We start from the raw sequence: 23,898 nt of genomic DNA, 5'->3' as shown, positions 1-23,898 counted from the left end.
ACACACACACACACACACACACACACAAGCCATGGTAGAGCAGCACTCTGCAGAGCTACACAGGGACGCAGAACCACACAGACATGAGAATGAGAGAGAGAGAGAGAGAGAGACGGAAGGCTCGAGGTGAACCACAGACGAACCCTGCTGTCATGTTCAGGCCTCACATCATTCTCTCTTCTGCTTTATCCTTTATCTCCATTTACCTTCTCTCTCTCCCGCCCTCTTGCCTCCCCTCTCGAGCCGTCTCTCATTTCCCTCACTCTGTCCCTCTCTCCCCTTATCTCTCCATCGCTCTATGCATCTCTCCTATCAGTCTCTCCTGATCAGAGTTTGATCCTCTGGCTCTAATCCCAGATTAGAAGACAAATATTCACGTCAGTTTCCTGTAATGCTAGGCTCAAATGATGATGATGGTGATGATGATGAAGAAAAACGCTTGCGCTTTATCATTTTTAGGCTTCTTGCTTTGTTGATTGTAGATATCACAGGAATGCTATTCACTCAAACTACCTTGTCCGTTGCACTCTTTTATTTGGCTGCTTGCAATTTTGTTGATCCATGTATTTAAAGGTGCACCATGTAGCATTGTAAGTATCAATCATTGTCCAGTTAACTGTGAAACCTTGGTCTGATTACCGTAAAACAAATGAGACCATGGTCAAGATAATTGGTAGCCTCTATCTTACACCAGTGGTATTATTAGTGCTAGAGTTTCTCAAAATTAAGACCACATTTCCCATAAACCCCATTGCTTCCTGTCACAAAGACAATATTGCCATTGTAAGAAACTCTGAAATCTTTAGCTCTGTTTGTGCAGAAGATCATCCTATTTTGCACCATACAAATCAATCTCCCTTTGTACTGTAGGCTAAAGCAAATCCAGCAGAAATCCAATGTACAATGTAAAATGTAGTGTGGAGGCCAGTGCAGGCTGTCAGTCTTCTTGGCAACAGTCTCATTTGTTTACAGTAATTATAGTAATGCCTAAAAAATAATGATTTATTGATGGTAAAATGCTACACCTTTACACTTATTCTACTGTTTCACTTAATAGGAGAAAAAGTGTCTGCATTGTCATCATCATTACATACATGAGATGAGATGAGATATGTGATGAGATGAGATGTATGTGTGTGTGTGTGTGTGTGTGTGTGTGTGTAAATGGAGACTTTTGATCCAAAATGAGACATCCACCCTTTAGAAAAGTGGCTACGTCATATATTAATAAAAACTGTAGCAAACACTTCAGTGTTTGAGAGGATATCTCAATCGCATTCGGTGCGGCTCTCGTCTAGGATTTCCTTCCAAAGTGAAAAAGGCTGTGAGAGCCAAGTGAAGCCTCGGCCTGTCTACAGAAACATGGCAGAGGTACATCCCATTCATTCTTAATGAGGATCTGACTGGAGTGGCCTCCTATAGCCCCAACAAACAGTCACTCCAAATGCTGCTCCCATCAATCCCAAAAAAGCCTGGCACAGCAGAGGACAGAAAGATACACTCACGCGCACAATATACTGTATGTGCACACACAAACACACAAGTGCACACACACACACACACACACACACACAGAGAGAGAGAGAGAACAAGCTATCAGGCTAAAAATGATGACCAGAGAAAGTAGACGGTCTAGGAGTTCACAGCATGAGGCCAAAGCCACATCCTTTTAAGATTAGGAGTGGAAGGACATGCACACACACACACACACACACACACACTCTCTCTCACACACACACACAGGGGAGAAAAGTGGTCGAGAGAAACATGAGAGAGGGTGGTGGCAGAGGGAGCGGAGGTATGAAGGCAGAGAAATTCAGATGAGAGAGAAGAAGGTAGAAAGAGAGAGAGGGGAGAGCAAGAGATAAAAAAGAGAGAAGGATGAGAGAGGGGGGTGAGGTATGGAGGAAGAGAGTCCAGCACCCTTTGAAATATTCATCTGCTCCGGGTGAATAATTGATGCTGTATAGAAGACAGATGCATGAAGGATAGACAGACAAATGGATAGAAGGAGAGCGAGGGAGGGAGAGAGAGAGCGAGCGAGAGAATCCCATATCTTCAGGTAGTGTAGGTACAAATCTTCCATTTCATTTTTTTTCTGTCTTTCCATTACTGCCTTCAATTGTCACCCCAACCTCATTCACTTATCTGCTTCTGTCGCTCTCTCACACACACACGCACGCACGCACACACACACACACACACACACACACACACACACTCATGGAGAGCACTAGCACTAGCATTCACTCATTTCTTGCTGTTTAAAAATAAAGAAAATGTATTAGTAGTAGTATTAGTATTATTAGTATTAGTATACCAGATATACAATAAAAACATCTGACAACGACCAACAAAGTCTCTCTCTCTCTCTCTCTCTCTCTCTCTCTCTCTCTCTCTCTCTCTCTCTCTCTAAATTCCATGCAATTAAATTCACTTGACTTGAATTCACCTCACTTCAATTCAGTTAATTAATATTTCATGAATATTGCCAAAGTGTCTGAATAGGATTCATCACACAAAAGAACCGAATAAATAACAGTAAGCTCTGTCTTTGCATCTGAATTCAGCAGCAACAACAGGTTGTTTGGAATAAACGGAGGAACTGGGTAGTTAGCATGAGCAGCGAGAGCCACCATGGCAGAACTGACAAAGAAAAGAGCGCCAGCTACAGAAACTCAAACTTCATTAACAGAAAATCCAAGGAAAAAGTGTAAATGTAAATGTAAAAGTGTAAGAGTAATCGCTCAGAGGAAAGCAAGCGGGATAAAAAAGGAAAGAACTAGAGAGCATTGCCTTCCCAAGATGAAAAGCACTCCAAGATGAGAAGGGACTGAGTTGAGACTGTCTCTTTTTCTTTTGAACTGGTCTTGCTATCGTTTATTAACCACAGTCGACATTGAGTGTCTTTATTATTAGGCTACTTTGGGCCAATTTTTGAAAGACAACTGGCAATTTTTTGGTAGTCAAACACAGTCAAACGGGTAAACGTGTCTGGTTAGCTTGGTTTCGTAAGTTAATGACAGCAGTTTGCAGGTTAAAAGTAGTCTTTTGCTAATGTTACTGTAGCAGTCACTGTCTTTTGTCGAACATTATTAGCATTTGTTTGCGGCTATCCGATGTGATATGCAGTAATAATGTAAGTAGAAAGTTATCACATAAAATATGATATATTTATAGAGAAGATATTACTGTCTCTGTAGACATGGTCGCTCTTCTGTACCAGCTGAAATTCTGTCCTTCCATTATTTGTTTGCCTCTCTACCTCAGTACTGGCGACACTTATGTGAAGTTATAGCTGGGAAACGCAGCACAAAACAAAGCAAAGACTGCCAAACTGCCAAAATCAAATAAAACAAGATTCTCGTGGATTATCTTTTTAAATGGCTTGTTAGCATTGTTAGCATTCCTCGCTTGAACCAACATATAGACTGCAGCTAGCTGCAAGATGACACACTACGCTATGCAGGCTAGGCTAACAACATCAACAAGAAATGCTATAAATGCTAGCAAGCCGGTTTACCGTATGCAAAGTGTCACTACGAAACTGACAAGAGCCTGGTGAAGAAAAGGAACAGATTTGAATTTGAAATGTAAAAATCTAAAATGTCAACATATCCTTAAATAGTTGCCGTCATGATGTGCCCAGAGTGTATGCAGAGTGTATCCCGCTACTCTGTCTCCCTCACTAGGCCTACTTTCCCACTATCTGAATAAAAATATCAAAAGGTAAGTAGACTGCCCACTCCAATATAAGAAAAGAAGAAAATAGTGATGCATCTACAGGTCAGTATGTCATATGGGATGCATGAAAAGAACCTTGCTCTATTGATTTCCTCTAACCCTAACTCTAACCCTCCCCTAGGCTACCCCCATCCCCACCCCCACCCCCACCCCACCGCAACAACAACAAGACTGAGACATTCACTAACCACTGGGCTGACTGAGACCATGGTGACACACTGACGCGTGTGAACACAAAATGGCAAACACATGATCAAAAACCACCACAGACGCACACACACACACACACACACACACACACACACACACACACAGAGACCTAACCACGCTGACAAAGGCTTGCAGTGACAGCGTCTAGTCAGCTGAGAGTGACATCACTGGCAGTAATATCTGAACACAAAGACACACACACACACATTTGTCTTACTATACATGAGGACCTTCCATTGACTGTATTCATTCCCTAACCCCTAACCCTAACTACATAGCTTACGTAAACTTAAACCTTAAAACTAGCCTCTCGAAGAAGTGATGACCGGACAAAATGACCTCACTTCCTCACTCATAAGGTCTAAAACTCAAACTGGTCTCATGAGGATAGAAGAACAAGAACATACAAACACATACACACACACACACACATTCACAAAAACAATGACAAACACACACAGGCTTGGAAATCATCTAAGAATAGCAACACTCCCTCTGACAATATAGTCTTTACACAGATTTGGACCACCGTACACAGATACCACAGCTCCACATAGTGATACACTAGACTGGATATACTGTGTAAGGCATAACAATACATAATATAATACAGTGGAATTCCCTCTCCACACTATAATACACTCAAGGCAGTCAAAAGCCTCTCTTCATTTAAATCTAAAACTCACATTCTGCCACTGCAAGCTAGCTACCTTCACCAGCACCAAGCATCAAACAGCTTTCTTCTCTTCCCTCTTTCCCTCTTTTGGCTTCTTTTCTCATTCCATGCTCTAAAGCACTTAAAGTTGCCCCATTAAAAAAAAGGCGCTAAAACAAAATCAAAAGCTGGATGTCCCGGTGGCTCAGTTGATTATAGGGTGCGTACTGTGTACCAGCGATGTCATGAGTTCAAATCCAGACTGTGACTTCTGTTGCGTGTTTTAACTGTCTGTCTCTGCTGTAAAACTCTGCAATTACAGTTTTTCACAATTGCTTACACACATTTTCTGAAACTAGGGCTCATGTTCTCAAAACTCTAAACACAAAACACAAAACCACTAACACAAAATGCAAAACTCCACAAATCACTGGCAAAATGAATCACTTCATTCAAAACCATTTTATCTCTTTTCAAAATGTTATTTTGCAATACAATGACACACACGACCATCAAATGAATACATCTTTCTAACAACCGACTACACACTGATGTGCTCAACGGAAAACATTATTATGAATATCTCATCAGTAGGCTTATGCCTTTTGCATGTTCAGAGGTACACTCATGCACAGTAGCCTGTTGTAAAAGACTGTTACAGTATACAGTAATATAGTAACACACAAATACTGTATTTCAATCACAAATACTGTAATGTATGAATGTATGAACACTTGAATGTGTTGCATATGTGAAGTGTTCTACATACAAAACACAATGCAGTAGGATAAAAACAGAAAAAAGGCTTTTCTGTAAACAAAACCAAAAAAAAAATTGAAAAAGGATTAAAAAAAAAAATGAGGCTGCATCCTGCCTCCTGTTTGGGTCGAACAGCACCTCATCTACATCATAAGCCAAGACTGGTCGTCTCTCAGTTGTGCAGAAGATCTAAAAACATGATGTGATTGGTTAGGGTCCAAGAATATTTCTATTTTTCAATCTGAAATGACACATTACTGTCACATTGGCCAACCATCACTGAGTAGCACAGGCCTACTGATGTATAGGACTACTACTACTACTACTACTACTATTACTACTACTACTACTACTACTACTACTACTACTACTACTACTACAGTATACTACAGTATAAAGAACAGCAGCATGGTGCAGACAGGAGGCTACTTGCCTGTTCTCATTTCTGAATGTCTGGATGATGGAAGCAGCAGTGAAGCTCAGGTTCTGGACTCTCTGCCCAGCCTCCCTCATGCTCAACCCATGTGGACCACATGGTGAACCAAAGTGACCCGGATCTCATCTGAGATAACTGTTCTCCTTGCTCTTCTTTTTCCTCATCCTCCTCTTCCTCCTCTTACTGTCACTACTCTTCCTCTAGCTCTCACTGCAACATTGTTCTAAACAACAAGAGAGCTCACCTGGGGCTTTTTTTTATAGAGCTAAACCTCTGATTTCTGAGTGAACAATATATATATATATATATATATGTGTGATGAGTGGATGTTGCCAATTGGTAAATTAATTTAAGCATTTGGGATGGCAGTGCTTCCAAATGAACACATGTGATTTTAGTTTTTGAATGTTGTGCCTAATGTAGAGAATGAGAGAAAACTACACATTATTGTGTGTAGTGTTTTGCAAAAAGTGTGATAGAGAAAAGAAAATGTGCTTGTAGGTTTGCAGACTTGGTTTAGGGATTTGACACATGAGTTTCAGGTTTTAGTGATTGTGTCCCAAGTTCCAGTTTTAGTGTGTAAACAATTGTGAAAAACTGTAAGCCAAAAATGAACCTTTAAAAAGAGTGCCTAATGATGGGTTTTGCATAATCTGAAATGACACACACATACATACAGTATATGTATGCAGAACACAGACACATGTATATATACAGTATACTGAATGTACAAAATATCAGGGCAGTACACTGATGAGATGAATCAAGGTAAAAGCCATTATTGCAAATTGATTTCCCGTATTAAATCTATACCAATCACGAAGGAGGAGATGTAGAGAAGCAGACGAGTTCGAGAAGGATTTCTTTGAGACAGTTGAGATGTGGATTGAGCAAAAGGGGCTGCAACTCAATATCAGGAAGATGCCCCTGATAGTTTGTATATTCAGTGTATATACACATACATGCAAAGACAAATACGTTTGATCCCCGCAGCAGCCACAGTGTCCTTGAGCAAACCACTGAACCCCTTCATGCTCTGTAAGTGTGTCTGGATAAGAGGGTCAAATAATTGCATGAATGTAAATGTAATTTACAGTAATGTGTTGGCTTGGTGGTGCATGCAACTAAAAGCACCGTAACGATGAGATAAACTGTACACAGTGTTTAGAATGCATAGACATTTGAGATGATTTGAGATTTAAAATAATATTTGCACCAGTAATTCAATGTATTTCAATAATCTGTATTTTCACAAATCTCTAGCTCACTTCCCCAAGGGGAACGGATTAGCAATGCTCTCTACTCTGTGCCAAAGCTTTCCATGCTGAGTCTGGCTTGCCAGCACCGCCTTATACAAGAATTCAACCATTATGATGTATTTTTTAGATATGCAGCTATATATCTTGCCACTAGCAGTACATCCGGTTTCCAATTTCGACGCCATTTATGTTTGTATTACGCTCAACAGTCTCTGATAAAAACAGTAAGTAATATTATCTTTGACACCTCTTGAACAGCGTGCAAAACCCTTGGAACGAATATAATACACACATACATCTGCTGCAAGATAGCTGCAGAGCAACATAAAGACAATGACAGATAACTAGACAACCCAGAGATGACGGCTGCATTGTTCACACACACACTTGCACACACACAAACACACACACACTCAAACACACACACACAGGGGCAGGGGTCCCCCAGCTGAGGCCACTATAGTGAAGATTGAGAGATCTGTGTGTGTGTGTGTGTGTGTGGTGTGCATGTGTGTGCGTGTGTGTGTGTGCTAAGTGTGTGTGTGTCTAGGGAGAGCAGAAAGAGGAGATGAATGACCAACAATTGAATAACCTTGACCTTCTCTGCAGATATCCTTTATTAAAAATCAAGAAAAACCCTTCTACTGGGAATAGTGAGGGCAGAGAGTGTGTGTGCGCGTGCATGTGTGTGTGTGTGTGTGTGTGTGTGTGTGTGTGAGAGAGAGTGTGTGTGTGTGTGCGCGCGTGTGTGAGTACACATGATTGATGTTACTGGGTCTCTATCACCTACAGTATAGTCACGGTCCAGTGGCTTTCACACCAGCGCATCATTCATCGCCCTCTCTCTCTCTCTCTCTCCCTCTCTCTCTCCCTCTCTCTCTCTCACACACACACACACACACTTCACATCACACGGATCCTGTACCTCAAATAAGGTCAAAGGAAAGCTAATAGGAACACGGCATGTTTAAATAGAATAGAATAAGAAAAGAGGAGAAGAGATTTCAACAACACACACACCCCTCCATCCCAACCTACTGTCACACACACACACACGGCTGTATATCCATGCAGGCATCCATACACATGAGGGGACTTTGCCTTAGCCACCTGGCTCTTTGGGATGTGAAAGTCATATTCAAATATCCATCCATTCATATATGAAGAAATACTGCTTCTTCATGTTCTTCTGGTACTACAGCAGAACCTTGTTAATCCAGAGGCCTTAACTTGGGAATGGGGGCCGCTCTCCCGAATGACACGCTTGATTCTAAAGGTTAATAGACTTTAACGGTACTTATTTACCTGGGAAAACTAAAGGTTACCAATCCAATACACAGGGGGGAATTCACATAACTACAGACTGCATTAACACTGCACTATGCAAGATTTCTATGTAAAAAATACACCCATCTTATCAGCTTAAATTACAAAGTGGGGTTGCAATAGAGAAGAAAGATTCACCCTATTTGCCCAAATGAAATTCTAGTGTCAGGACCTGGATCATGAACACTTCTGGGTATGGAAGTCCTTAAATTTCAGTTACAGTTACCTCTCACCGCCATTTGGGGCCATCATTGTGTGAAATTGCCTAGCACAGTTCGTGGAAATTTGACCATTTATAAATGACATTGTGTTACACTCCAATCTGCTCATTTTTCAAGTTATCTCATACTGTCTGGATACATGTTTTTTTGAGGGTTTTTTCAGGGCTGCAGACGCTGGGAGGGCCGTCCCGAATGTCCCGAATGTCCCGAATGTCACTTTCCAGCCAAGGTTCGTTACTGCAAGTGAACGAGCCTCCAAATGTTTGTTTTCAACACACACATGTTATGTTTTTAATTGTTTTACTGAAGGAAACAAATTATTAGAACACAACTTGTAGCACAGTATAATAATAGGCTATACATCTACCCCGCTAATATCTGCCAAATAAAATTATATTCTTCTTCTTCATTACAAAAACTGTGAAGTAGCTGTCTATTCCCGTGATAAAAAATAAAATAAAAATAAAATATGACTTTACAGAAAGATCCTTTGCTTCTGTTATGGAAAAAAATAAAATAAAATCACTGCCCTCCAAATATAAAATTGGTATCCAAGGAGTCCAAGGAGCCAGTCAGTCAGTATGAGCGAGAAACATTTTGTGGTTGGAGATAGTGGCTGTTCTCTCCTCTGTGCCCTGACACAGCAGCGGAGGAGACAAAACATGTTTGCTTGTCGTCTCACGTACAAGGATGAGAACGGAGTGTGTGTGTGTGACTGTGTGTGTGTGTCTGCAGAAATAGAGCCTTTATTACAGTTTGACAACAGGCCACTGTATTATTACAGAGTTTGCACCCAGCCCAGCCAGGCCACAGACTGATTACATACTATGCCCTATAGCCAACAGAGGTGTGTGTGTGTGTATGTGTGTGTATGTGTGTGTGTGTGTGTGTGTGTGTGCGTCCCTATGGTGGGCCCCATCACATGTGGTCTGCATTAAGACACCATTGTGTATTATGGGGCTGCAAAGCGTTGCCATGCCGACGGAAATCACTATCCCCTGTTGTCAGCCTCCTCCCAGTTATATTATGGGATGGCTTCCTGTACTCTGCAGCACTACACACACATGCGCGCGCACACACACACACACACACACACACTAAATCCCTAAACCACACCCAACATAGGCTGACTAAACTCTGCATACATTCCTACACATACTGTCTCAAACATCAAATCTCTCACACTACAATATACACCCATAAAGAAACAGGAAAAACACACAATCAAATCAAAATCATCAACAAAGCAAAATAGCATGAGGTTGTTTTATGCAATTGTACAAAAGTATAAAAGCTTTTTCATGCCTCTTGTATCATCAGTTGCCATGCTCAACTTATTGAACTGCCCAAAGTCCACAAAGAACTGCTACACAAACAATCTTATCCTATTAAAAATTATTGAATACTGTGAATTACAGTAATTAGTTGATTAAATGATGAATCAACAATATTGTTGCTATATTCACTACTGCAATTTCTAAATTAAAAGTAGCTGAAATGTTTATTATCCAACTGAAAGGTGTCCTAGACAACCTCTAGTCTAAATCATATGAACTGTCACATTGTTATTAAACCTTGTACCAATTTTCCCATGCATCAGATTTACTCCTGCTCCGGCCCTCTCCTCACACCTCCCCCGCCCTCCATGCCCCAATATTGTTTTCCTGGTGTAATTGATGATCACCGGCCACTGGCACACACTTTGTGTTCAGCACTCGCCTTAACCCTCATCCTACCGACTGGGGTACCCGCAGACCCCAGAGGTATTGTCATATCTCACAGGTGCTTTATTCTATCATTCCAATTTTTCATGACTTCGTCAATCAATTTGTTCCTAATGAGTTCATATCATTGTTTTCTGTTTCTGTTTTAATTTGTGCTTTTTAAAAATACCAGTGTGTTGGGGTCCTGGGGGACCCCAGTCAAAAGCATCCAATTCCACCTATGCAGTTTTAATAGATGGAACTATTTATTGAGTTCATGTTTGCCATGGGTCCTAATTTAAAGTATCTCACACTATTGGGGGGGGGGGGGGGTAGGGGCACTCTGTCAGTCATTTTGAAGGAGACAGACACAGATGCAGCAGACAGGTTTCCTCATGTGCTCTGTCGACGACCCTAAATACTGCTCTTCCTAAGGTAAGATGATGTTCAAAGTCAGAAATACAATACATAATTTAATTAACTGTAACTTTCCTAAAATAATAATAATCTGTTTGTTTTTTTTCAGATGACATTAATTACATAACTAATAATGTTTTGAGAAGAAATAAGTTAACATTTTGCTATGATGGTTGTTTCTTACAGTAGTTTATTCTTGGGGTCCCCAGGGACCCCAGTCGGTAGTCCTGTTAAATATGTTGGTAGGATGAGGGTTAATTAAAACTGAGAAGTATGTTTACACCAAAGGGTGGCAGGGTGGCCTAGCCGTTTTAGAGATCGTCCTTCTATCGGACGACCATGGCTCGCCCCGTGTCGACAAGCACCCGCTCTGCTGAAGAGTCCTTGAGCAAGACGCTCAATCCCTTCTAGCCTCAGGGACGCTGTTGTGCAGCTGAGCCTGTGTTCGAGGGGGGGCAAGGGAGAAGAGGATTTCCCTTCAGGGTTCAATTAAGAAATTTAATTATCACATTACATTATTACACCAACAGACTATATCACATAGTATCAGCCACATTACACTCACCCCTCTAAACTCAATTCACACACCACAAATGCCCCAGATGGAGAGCTGGTCTCGACAGGCAGCACTGTAACCTGTGGCCACTGGCAGGTACGTCATATTCAGTGACAGTGAACCCCCCTATCTCCATCACCACAAGACCATTAAAGTTGAATACGCACTGTCTAATCCAATCCACTGCTTAAAAAGGATCAAGTTCAGTGGCAGAATGTAGGAGTGAGTTCAAGTTAGGAGTGAGTTTTGTACATGTTACACTGGCACAAAGGAAAGCTGAACCTACCTATCTAGCATACTGATGAAGACTATCTATCTATCTGTGTTTTATATATGGAAATAATGAGAAAACTGAGAAAACTGAGAAAAGAGAAGAAATACTGTGCAAATGAGTCAAATAGACCACAAGCTGCTTTTAAAAACAACTCACTTCCATTACGTTTGTTCATTCTGACAAATAGCTTTCGCCAAGCTTTTCTTCTGAGCATGGCAAAGCACAAAACTGCAGGAAACAGTCTGTGGTGTAGTCTGGGTATGTGAGGCCGGACAACCTCGTAAACAAGGCATTCTTGGGCCAGGGAGAATCCCTGGCCTACACGTTTGAAGAAATACGCCCATTATATTCATACAGAACAAATCCTACATATTGGCATCTCAGTTTCCTGCTAAAAACTGTTTGACATTTTTGTCTGACAAGTGCTGAAAAGATAATATAGAAAAAAAATGTTCTGTCAATATTAAGATTCTTACTACAACTGCAATATTTAGCAAATTAAATGATTTTTTTCATTTTTTTGCAGCCTGACCAATAGCCAAACAGCTAACCACAATAACAGCCTTGGGTAGTGAGCACAGCAATAAAGGGCGTTAGGCCATGCCACCTGGCAACTGAGAGAGAGAGCGAGAGAGAGAGAGAGAGAGAGAGAGAGAGAGAGAGAGAGCTACACCATGCCACTTGGCAGAAAGTGACAGGCTGTGACAAAATGACCTGTTCAGCCCGGGGCGGAGTGTGTGTATGTGCAGAGATGCGTGTGTATGTGCTCATGTCTTTCTCTATCATTCTCTCTCCCTCTCTTTCCTTCTCTCTCTCTCTCTCACAAATACACACTTTCTTTCTCTCCCCTCTCCCTCTCTCTTTCTCTCCCTTTCTCTCTCTCTCTCTCTCTCTCTCACACACACACACACACACACACAGAATGAACTCCCTGCTGGAGTGAGAAGTCGGAACATCGCGTCAGAGACAGAAAAAGAAAAACAAATCTAAGAGGACTGAGAGTTACAAGAGAACCTGGGCAAATAACCAGATGTGAAGACAAATAATCCAGGCTCTGCTTTCACTTTAAACACACCCACCCACCACACGCAGGCGCACACATACACACACAAAAGAAACATGTGTATGTGCACATACACACACACATAAACACACAAAGAAATAACTCATGCACACACAGCTAGCACATGCTTTAGCTATGAAATCAGTTGTATAAAAATGCAGTTTGAGTTTGGAAGCGAGAGGGAACACTGGGTTTCAGGGTGGATGCATGGCAACAAAACAGCTGGAGAGAGAGAGAGAGAGATAGAGAGAGAGAAAGAGAGAGAGAGAGATAAGGAGAGAGAGAGAGGAGGGGGAGAGAGAGAAAAGAGAGACATTACTAACAGGAGAAACAAAACTAACATGTAATCTTGTTGGTTCCATCTCTCTCTCTCTCTCTCTCTCTCTCTCTCTCTCTCTCTCTCTCTCACTTACATTCAGAGAGATAGAAAGACATGGATTGTCTATAGATGGACGTGAGGAGAAAGAAAGATAGAAAGATAGAAAGATAGGAAAGGGGAGAATCCAGAGAGATGCTCCCTGCCAGGAAAATAACAACAGCTTCAGCAGAGACCCAGAGGATCCAACACACACAGTCAATATTCCAGTCCACACACTGACCACACACACACACACACACACACACACACACACACACACACACACAGTTACTGCTGAGACATGGACACGCTCTCACTGGAGTTTTAGGTCAAAGGTCGAGGATGAATGATAAAGCAGGCGCATGCGCACACACACACATACAGGTATACACATATGGGTTTGATCAATATGGGTTTTTGATGCCTGATACGATATCAGCATCTTTGGATTGAAGCTGCATAGTCAATATTCAATATCTTTCCATGTCATTTCAGTATTCAGTATCCAATTTGACTATATGGAGGCCAAAAAATTCAAAAATTTACAACTGTACTGTGTTTTCTGCCATATTTTTGTTATTCTTGGCAGGGTGGAAAAGCCTCTAAAACAGCATTTAGATACTAAAAATCTGATAAAAATATGACATTATAATCAATTCAGGTTAAGGGCTTCCTATCAATTATACAATAAATATGTTATAAAACAACTTGGGTCATATCCATCATAACAGGGGTGGACAACACTGACAGGCCGATATGCGATTTTTAATAAAAGGCCAATATCGGCTCGATACAGTATATCCGCTAAATGACACACACTCACACACAAGGACTCACATTAAAAGGAAGGAAATGAGCCAACTTTGTCCTCTTGTACTCTAATGGATTCTATTCCCCTTCAACACTTTCCTAATCAGCCTGGAGTATATGTGCGTGTGTGCGTGTGTGTGTGTGTGTGTGTGTGTGTGTGTGTGTGCGTGTGTGTGTGTGTGGGTTACTGGACATTCCCACATCCACTAATCTGATTGCTGTACAACTGACAGAGATGGTAAATGGTGAGTGTGTGTGATGGCTGGTCTAGACTGTATGCACAGGGCCAAATGATTATTGATCCACTGTGTCTGTGTGGGGCATGACAGAGAGGTTGTGACATCATCATTATCAGACAGAGATTTATAAGGTGAGGTTCAAAGTCTCTCAGTCTGGAAAGTATCTCTGCTCCGCAACTGCTAATGTTTCAGTCCGCAGTATTTGTTTTTCAGCGTTTCCTCTGATGAAGCTGCATAATGCATCTTGATATGAAAGTGTTTTTACTTTTTTTTAACTTCTGAGGAAATTTAAGTCATATATTGGAAAAAGAAACAGTGAAGCTTAAAGAATTATTTAGTCCATTTTCAATTTGGACCTTATTTTCCTTTCATTTTCCATCATACTTTCACTTTCACTGTACGAGAATGACATGACTTTAAATACATTTTAACAGTGATCTATTCACTGACATGTCTCATTACAGAGCGAGCAACAAAAGTGTTGAAAAAGACTTTTGGGGTCTGTTTTTGGGGTCGAGTGTCCATTGGCCCCATAGGGTTGTATTGGAGAACCGCATGTGAGACATAAGCAGCTCTATAGTGAAGTAGCTGACGGGATTTTTGTCAGAATTGATTGGTATGATGGGAAATGATGGGAAAATAGCAAATCCAGGTCGAAAAAAGGCCCAAATGATCGTTTAAAGATATTTGTTTTTCATGCAGCAACTGTTGATACAAATCTAGTGCCATTGGAACACATGGTCCCACGATGATGATGTCACTACGGACCATAACTTATCTCTGAAGCAACCACAGCCTCAGGGAAGAACACTTGGGGGGATGATTCATGTGATATACCGACTGATCCAAGTGTGTGTGTTTGTGTGTGTGTGTGTGTGTGTGTGTGTGTGTGTGTGTTGCCCTTGCTTTCTCTCTCATCATAGCAGGATTAACTCACACTGGACAGATGGCCATCCGATGCTCCTCCCTCCCCACCCCACACACACAGACACACACACACACACACACACGCATACACACACACTAAAACTCAGCAGAGTACAGTGGCAACTTCAGTTCACATGAGCTGTGTCATCATCGCTGCACATTGCCTAGGGCTTAAACACACATAATCACCACATACACAACAACAACACATACACACACAGGCGCGCGCACACACACACACACACATGGCTAGGAGCCCATGTCAGCGGATGATGTAAGAGGTCCCTCCCTTCTGTTCAGACGAAACAAACTCTGATGTCAAAAAAGCACTCTATCCGTCTCTCTCTCTCTGTCTACTTAGCTTGTTTTACTAAAACACTAATGTGGTTGTTGTCCTTGAACAGCTACATTCTCTTTATCTTTAGGGATCAAAAGACAGCGTAGATATATTTAGATCACTTCATATCTTTGTACATCTGCGCATACTGTATGTGTGTACCTAGTGTAAACATAATGGCTGCATATTAAGATATCATGTATCTCAGAGAGGAGGATCGTGATTTTGAGAAGCCTGTCCCATTGGTCACTGCTCAAACCCTTTCCCAAGGCATTCAAAACATTTTCATGTCAGTGTTTGTGTTTCTGAGAAATGGGCACCAGCCTGCGGGTTGAATTCACTACCAATGCTACTGCAAGTCAGTCGGGGAAAAAAGCCATTTCTCACACCATCGCATACAAATGCTTCGATCCTTTTACTTCTTTTACATACTATCAATAGGTAAGGTGAATGGGAGGGAGGGACTATTTCACACATACAGTACACACACCTGCAAACACACATACGCACACATCTGCTCTTACTTTTGACATGTGTTGTGATTGCTATGGCAACAGTATTCACAGTTTTCACAGTACTGAAATAGTCTGCAGTCTTACCTTGACACAGACAGGAGTGGCGGGTCATGTTTTAGCTACGACCTATTTTTATTTCTAATATGCTGATATCATGTTTGTATCTTTGTGTTAAATGTCTTCACCCAGTCAAAACTGTAGATATACAAGTCTGATACTATGCTGTTGGATGTTGGCAGCCTCGAGGTGAGCATATGAAAGCTTGGGACCAGAAGGTTGCTGGTTCAAACCCCTGAACCAACAGGAGACATTCATATCATGGCGGTACCAAAAAAAGTGATGGGTAGAAACGGAGGGGGAAGCTGTAATGGGTTGCAACATAATGTAATAGGATTTCATGCCGCCGTAATATCTAAACTGCCCTCACGGTATTAGCAGACAGATTAAAGCAGACGTGAAGGGGAGAGTTTCAATCCAGCGATAGATAGATAGATAGATAGATAGATAGATAGATAGATAGATAGATAGATAGATAGATAGATAGACTCTTGAAGTGTTGTCTGAACTCGGACTCACCTCAGCCCATTTATCATCCCTCTCTCTGATCAGTATGGCTTTCTAGGCTCCCAGCTGTCTGGGAAGCACAAGCCTCCATTGTGGCTATAGACAGTGAGCAATGGCTTTACTCTAAAGGCAATGGCGGCATTTCCGCAATGAGAGAGACGAGATTTTTTTTTCCCTCAATCAATTAGCGCCATCAACAACCCTTTCCACAACCCCCGCTGGATCTCAGTTGGGAGATAATGACTTGAAATGTTTGATCAGTGTGTGTTCATATCACAGCAGCCTGAAGTGTTCTGGCTGCTTGCACTTAGCATACCACAGACAAAAGCAAGATTAATGCTATGGTTTACTCTGGCAAAACCTGAGGCAAATAAATTGACTTTGATTCACCGCATTAGACAATTTGCTATTGAAAGTGCAAAGCGCCACTGTCATGTCTGTCTGAGAGAATTTGGTTGCCTAGTTTCCATCACAAGGTTAGATAAGGATAACCAGTCACTGATTAGATAACTCATTATTTTCCTCCAAAACAATATTGAAGGATTTCAATCATAATTGAGAGCTATACATTTGTTTTAGGGAAAGATTCTGAAATTCATGACTCAATATTTCAAAAATGCAGATCATCCCACTCTCAAAAATGTAGTTATTTTCAAAAGTCTTTACACAGCTGTAATATTATTGCATGGTGGGTTTTGCTTTCATATCGTTAATCATTAATTATGCACATACTATTTAGGAGCAACCCTATTACATAACTTCAGTCTTCATAATCATCATCATCATCATCATCATCAAATGTCAATGTCAAAATGGGGTCACAGCAGATTGTTATGGGCGTTGGAAATATGTTTTCACTTTTTTTCACTTTTTGGGATTTCTACTTCATGTCAGCTCTATTTTACAACATCTGCTGGCTATTTCCTTTGCTATTTCTTGTTATTACTCAAGACAATGTCCCTATAATTGAAATGATTTATCCCATCAATTTCATAGGCCAGCTGCAAAGGAAAAAACAAGGAGGCACTAGCACATTCTCATATTTGTACACTGTATGTACAAATATGTACACCCATAGATTCCAACACAAAATATATTGTTCCTGCTGAACGCTCGGTTCAAGAACTCGCTGCTTCTTGAGAAACCTATTAACTGAGAAGGAAAAAAGTTGTCTAGACATACTGTAAGTGACAACTCAGTGTGGAATGATTGATGATGGCTTGTGATTGACAAGGATACCTGTCAGTGGCATAACTGATGGAGTATCCAAATGAACAACATCCTATGAGCAGCCAAAGGTCATGAGACTTTGAATTGCATATCAAAAAGCTGCGTGCAGGTTGTTGTACGCATTGAACATTAATCTGGAGGCACAGAGCCATAATAAGGTCTACTGAAAAGCTTAAAGACACATGGGAAAATACACTAAATTACTTTATTTTAACCACTATTTGAAAAGAACATGCTAGAGCAGGGTCATGTTTGAAAATGTCCTGTTGCTTCATCAACGCTTGGCTGATGAATGGGGTGAAAATGCAGGGAAAACTCAAGAAAGGAAAGAAAGGGAGAGGATAAGAAAGAGAGTGGGAGAGAGAGAGAGTATAAAATTTAAGTATTTCTTTTTTTTAAAGTTAAGAAAATAATCGGCTTAAATAGTCAAGAGAACTGTCAGACAATCTCCTCTTCTCTTGATCCCAACTTTGTCACTTGCCTCTCCACAACTGGCTGTGTGTGTGTATGCGTGTGTGTGTGTGTGTGTATTTGTGTGCATGCGTGTGTGCGTGCACGCGTGTGTTTGTGAGAACAAGCAAGACGTTATCTAGTCTAGGGGAGAGAGAGGAGCAGAGAAACACAGATAGACACAGAAACAAAGAGCAAGAGCGAAAGTAATCAGAAAACAAAGGGCGACACTGCGGACCAATAAAACTACCCAAGCACCAATGGCTTAAATCAATAGACAAACAGAACCTACTCCCTATTTCTCCTTTATTGGATCTGTCTGTGTGGATATGAGACATAGGAGACGGGGTGAGGAGGTGGGGGGGGGGACTGAACATCCAAACTGCAATCCAATGACTATACTGAGGTTTCACTATTGAGTATTTTCAGGGCACAACAGCAGTATTGAAGATCCAACCCCTTTCCCTTGCTCTCTTTTCTGTCTTTATTCTGCCTTTCGAGATCAATAACTATTTGAACAGTAACACATCTGACGTTTAATTTGAGGGGATTTGCAGCAATATCAATTGTCTCCCATGTGCTGTTCCCATGCCTCAAAAGTGCCGTATTAACAGGCCTTTCAACCCAGAGTCTCCAATCTCCACCAATGGGTAGACCAAGCATTTCAGTCAGCTAAAAGACATTCATTCCGTGCCAATGGATATTTTGGGGCTTACAATGTGTCAGGTCGGCCCAGTCGACCTTCCTGAGAGAACTCTGTAAATACTGCACCATTTTGGAGTGTATAAACGGTTACTAACTCGCCACTTGCCAGCCACAACGAGGGAAAAAAAGATGGTCCCTGTGGTATTATTTGTCTGTTGTCCAGCCTACAACCTGTTCCTTTCACCGTTCTCACAACAATCTCATTGACTGGGAAATCGATACAATCCTTTAGTGAGAACGGCCCAGACTTAGGCTATGCCATCTCTCCCTGGATACCTCTCCAGACCACGGGGTGGACGATACTGACAAAGGAATGTCATCCTCTCTGGAATGTATGAGGGATGATTAATGCCACAGGGAAGCAGTAGGAGGAGGAGGAGGAGGAGGAGGAGGAGAAGCGTCATCAACAACGCCGCCTCTATTTTGAATGGATTCAATAGGACACATGCTTCCCATTAAACATGTTGATTTTCGTTGAATGGATGTTGATATGATTGATGTTGACATTGAAAACTCATGTAAACATAGTGCCAAAATGAAAGTTGACACAGTGTTCGTAATCATCCACAGCTGCCACCCACATCGTTTTGTGAAATCAGGACCTAAGTATCTTTCTGATATCAGTTCAAAACAGTTTCAAAAGCTGTTTTAATAGCAATTTTTACCGTTCCAAGTCTCCGATTGTCAAATGCTTGCTTGGCTACTTAGACTTGCAGCAGCATAGCAGAGTGTCTTGGCGGCGGCAGTTAAGATGGTAGATGGAAGAATTCAAAGGATGTTCCATCACGTGTGGGATTACGTTATAGCACAGCACATGTGGATAACGGATGCCGTCAGGAACTTGACCATATGAACCTGAGAGGAGGAAGACCTATCCCCTTATTCCAGGTACCACAAATGTCATTGCAAAGCGTGCCAGGAAAAAAATTGCAGACCAGAGTTGGATCTCAATGTGTTCATGAAAAGTTGGAAGATATGGCTTTCCGTTGCAGATATTTGGACAAAATGCAGTTTACAAGCCAAAAGTATTAACATTGAGAGCTAAATTTTTGTTTTTGTGATGAGTAGCTATTGAGAGAAACACCTTTCTTTCAGGTATGTAGCAGATCAGTCGCTATGGTAATAGTGTTAGTTATGGCTTATGTTTATACTGGGAGGCACAATAGGAGGAGGTGAGCATGCGAGGGTTAATGCCCACCTTTGTAGGCTGGAGTTGACAATCTCATGCAATTGTGGCAAATTTACCCTCCTCAGTTCAGCTGTGTTGGTCAAGCTGTCAGCTTGGTTTCCATGTCATGTTCAAGACACTTCTCCTCTTGTTTCTCGGTGGCATTAATCAGCCCTCATATTCAAGAGGCATAGAGCCAAACAATGTGTAAAGGACTTTATCAAAACAAGAGAGGGTAAAAAAGACATTAATTAATCTATTTAATTTATAGCTACTTTGCCTCAAAGTGGTTCAACAACAAAGGCATCAATTCACTAAGCCCAGTCTAGTGGCTATCATTTGCCATGAAAAACTTTGAAACCCCCTTATGACTGACTGATAACTGACAATATATTATTACTTGGTCAGTGTGATAAATTATTAGACATAGGTCACCAACCTGTCTTGCATAGATGCACACAGGTTGGAGGAAACATTTTGGTCCTGAATACTTGCTTGATGTCATCTTTACACATGGATTTCTGTCTATTTTTTCCTGATCTTTGCACTCTATTACCATAATAAAAACTACGAGATCAAATGTGGACTCACTTAGGCTAAAGTATGGCAAGTGTCACGCCGTCCCCGTGTCCAGCAACTTACTTGAATCTCCCTTGACAGTGCTGGCACTGATCCCCGACCCATCCGTGGTCACAGACGCAGGTTCCATTGATGCACTTCCCTGAAAAGCAGCTTTTATCGCACGACTTGGAAACCGAGGCTTCCGTGTGGAGCACGAGATGAAGCATCACAAATATTCCTATGTATGTTTTCATGACGTCCCGGGCGCCCCTTTTGGGAGACTTTGTCCAAGTGCATAGATGTGTCTCCCCATCATCATCCATTATGGAAACGGAGTGCCTTGAAGAGGCTGCAGCCCCCGAATGAGGAAATAAACGGTCACCTTATGCTGTGAGGTGATATGTTACCATTAGTAAGGTGTTGGTAAAGTACAGGCTACCTGTGACGCCTCTGAAAAAGGCGCAGGAAAATCGTAATTACGCACTGTCAGATCATGCCCCGCTGTGGTAGCATAGGCTATGGGACAGGACAAAAGGATAAAATACAACTTTATGGAATTGGTTAGATATGAAAAAACATTGCAAACGCATTGCCAATCGGTGCGTAAGCATCCGTTTTGAGCTACTAAAATAAAAAAAAACACTGTGCTGTGCGGCGCGTCCCTGAAAGACTTCTAAATAACTTCCAGTCTAGCAAAGGCTCCGATGTAAACACACGACCGTGATCGGATAATACTAGTTCAGCGTGAACGAATGAGATCCTGGAAATCAAAATAAAGAGCGCATATAGGCCTACGCGGTGCGCGCTCGTGTCCTGCTGTATCTATTCCCAGACAAAGACGTGTCCTCTGCCTAGTTTCGTTGACAGAGGATGCGACAGTGAGCGGCGACAACGCAGCTTCCCTGGTGCGATGCTTCTCTCTGCTCGCTCTCTTCTCGTCCACAGCTGGTTCCTGACGGGGAAAGTCCTGCACAAAGCCCCGAGCATGAGCAGTAGGGCCACACGGTTAAAGGGACAGTTCCCTAAACGCTTTCCATGCGAGCGCAGGCGAGCACGGTGGGACACTGCGCAGAGACAAAACCAGTGTGTTACGGGAAACTGCACATTCCTCTAGTCTACAACATGGTCTAAGCACATTTTCACATTTACTTTTTACACTTGAGGCATTTAGCAGATGGTGACTCACACTACGTGCAACAGTAGAAGAGGCTTAAATTTCCATCAGCAGCATTCCATTGAGCCAGATCAAAAGGACATAATGACAGGGCCAAGACAATAAAAAATAAAAAACATTCCACTATCCAATGTGAAATTCATGTATCATCAAGAATAATGAAGAATTGCTCTTATGAAAAATGAGGAAATTAGCCTTTTTTTCCCAAACAAATACTGATCATTTGCACTATATGTCACTGAATACTCAAAGTCATATAATTTAATTAGCAATAAAAATGTAACTTTCCTTGTTCCCTTTAAGGAAATACTAGCCACCCCCACCAGGCAGATCAGAGGTCAGGATCAGCTACAGGTCTCCGCCCATGGAGCTGGTAGGGATTCAATGTCTTGCTCAAGGACACTTCAGCAGGCCGGATGCTTGTCAGTGTGCGGTCTTGAACCCAGATCCTCCAGCTGATGGACGGCCCCTGTAAACCAGCAGGCCACCCTGCTTCCTAGCACATCCCGATAATAGTTTGTGTTACTCAAAACTATAAAAGGCCTGGAATAAATCACCCTTCATCATGTTTCAGCCAAATTCCAACAGTGGATATTTTGTTCTTCAAGGATGGGTAAGTACAGCAACACTGTAAATCCAATTTTGTTACTCAGTCAACACAAATATATTGGATTTGGAGTACTTCTGAAGTCAACACAAAGTCTCCCCCACCACCCCCTCCTCTCTCTCTCTCTCTTACACACACACACACACACACACACACACACACCCCGAGAGAGAGAGAAAGTTTTACAGTAAGAAAGGGGGACCACAGGAAATGGTAGGTAATAAAACTGCAGTAAAATAGTAATTTGTACTGGAACAATCGCTCTGGGCTAATTTTGGTGACAGCATAACATATCAGTACCCGAGCAAATTCCATTACAGCAAGGTCTAGCAAGGAGGAATTTGATCTATCGTATCGCCCAGGCATATTCCAGACAAAGCTTGAGCTTCATCGCCAGCTGGGAACGGCAAAAGATCTGAATGCAAACACAGTGACCAGTGTGCTCAACAGGGAGAGTGACACAGCTAAATGAGATCAACACACATGGCCCGTGATTGCTTGATTTGAAAAAGGATGTACTTAATTCAGCAAAAGCAACCTCCTTATTACCGACCCCGAGTTATATGGTGCATGTGGGATGCATCAGAGTAGCTTCCCAGACTGATACGACTGATATATTGGAACCAGACTTACAGATTAGAGGCCTGGTTTCCCCCCTCCAAAAAAATCTTCCTGATAAGGTTATCTCACTCTGTTGGCTTATAAACACACACAAGGATGTTCTTAGGACTGAAGTGGTGCTTTTGGTAAACAAGGCCAAGATTTGAATCTGTGTTCCCTGTGGGCTAACTCAAACATCCAGTAAGCCAAAAAGAGAATAATCCTCAGCCAAAAAATAGATTTGGTCCTAGCATGTCTCAGGCAGGATTACTCCGCTGCAGCGTCGTGAAGGGAATCACAAGGTTTTAACTGAGAACATTAAATGTGACGGTTACGTATCTGTGCAGAGACTTGCTGTATCACAATGTGGGCTTGAACCTATAACAATCTCAAATACATATGCAGCTGATAGTTGATTTACCACCATCCCATCCAGTGCCTTAAACAAAAAAGATCCACCTTCATTAGTCCAATATGATTGGGAGTTACACACAGATGTCTCTGTGAGGTGTAAGTGATTTCTTTTCTATTGTGTATTTGTTTATATCCTTTATAGAAAAATCCATCCAAAATCAACTTAAGACTGATATATTTATGGCTTTGTTGTTTGGTTAAATCACTTTGTTGAATATCACTTTGGTGTATAAGTGTATTCTTGCTGGGGAGAGAGGGGGTTCAGCTTTCCTCAATGTTTTGTCAGTATCCGATTTTGAAACATATTTAGCTTACCAAATAATTCAGGTTGACTCTTATTTTGATTCTATTGCCTCTAACTACAGCAGGTAGGTTGGCAGGCAGCCACTGCTTGAGGAAACAGCTGGCTTATTGCAGGCTGGGCTTTTCTTTTGTACACCACCCCAGGGAAATGCAACGCAGTTCGCTGCACTACCTACTGCTCTCCACAGTGCACCTTGGTGCTGACATACACTTCCTTCTTTGCCCCAATTTCCCAGCTCTTTTGCCAGCAACAAGACCATCTGCCTTGCCTCTAAATTAGGGAGAGTATTTATCAAATGTCTTGTGATAGGAA

At 41.7% G+C, this 23,898-nt stretch overlaps 1 protein-coding gene across 3 annotated transcripts in view; it reads right to left on the bottom strand.

The window, feature by feature from the left end:
- Positions 1-20,741, bottom strand: part of atrnl1a (attractin-like 1a) — a 225,085-nt gene extending 204,344 nt beyond the window's left edge. For all 3 annotated transcript variants that reach the window (XM_078288842.1, XM_078288841.1, XM_078288840.1), the window contains exon 1: positions 20,569-20,741. In XM_078288842.1, the coding sequence (XP_078144968.1) occupies positions 20,569-20,741 (173 nt within the window). The remainder of the gene's footprint in view (positions 1-20,568) is intronic.
- Positions 20,742-23,898: the final 3,157 nt, after the last annotated feature.

The sequence above is a fragment of the Centroberyx gerrardi genome, chromosome 15, assembly GCF_048128805.1.
Source record: "Centroberyx gerrardi isolate f3 chromosome 15, fCenGer3.hap1.cur.20231027, whole genome shotgun sequence".
In the NCBI taxonomy this organism is placed as follows: domain Eukaryota; kingdom Metazoa; phylum Chordata; class Actinopteri; order Beryciformes; family Berycidae; genus Centroberyx; species Centroberyx gerrardi.
This window is presented reverse-complemented; position numbering and strand designations above follow the sequence as displayed.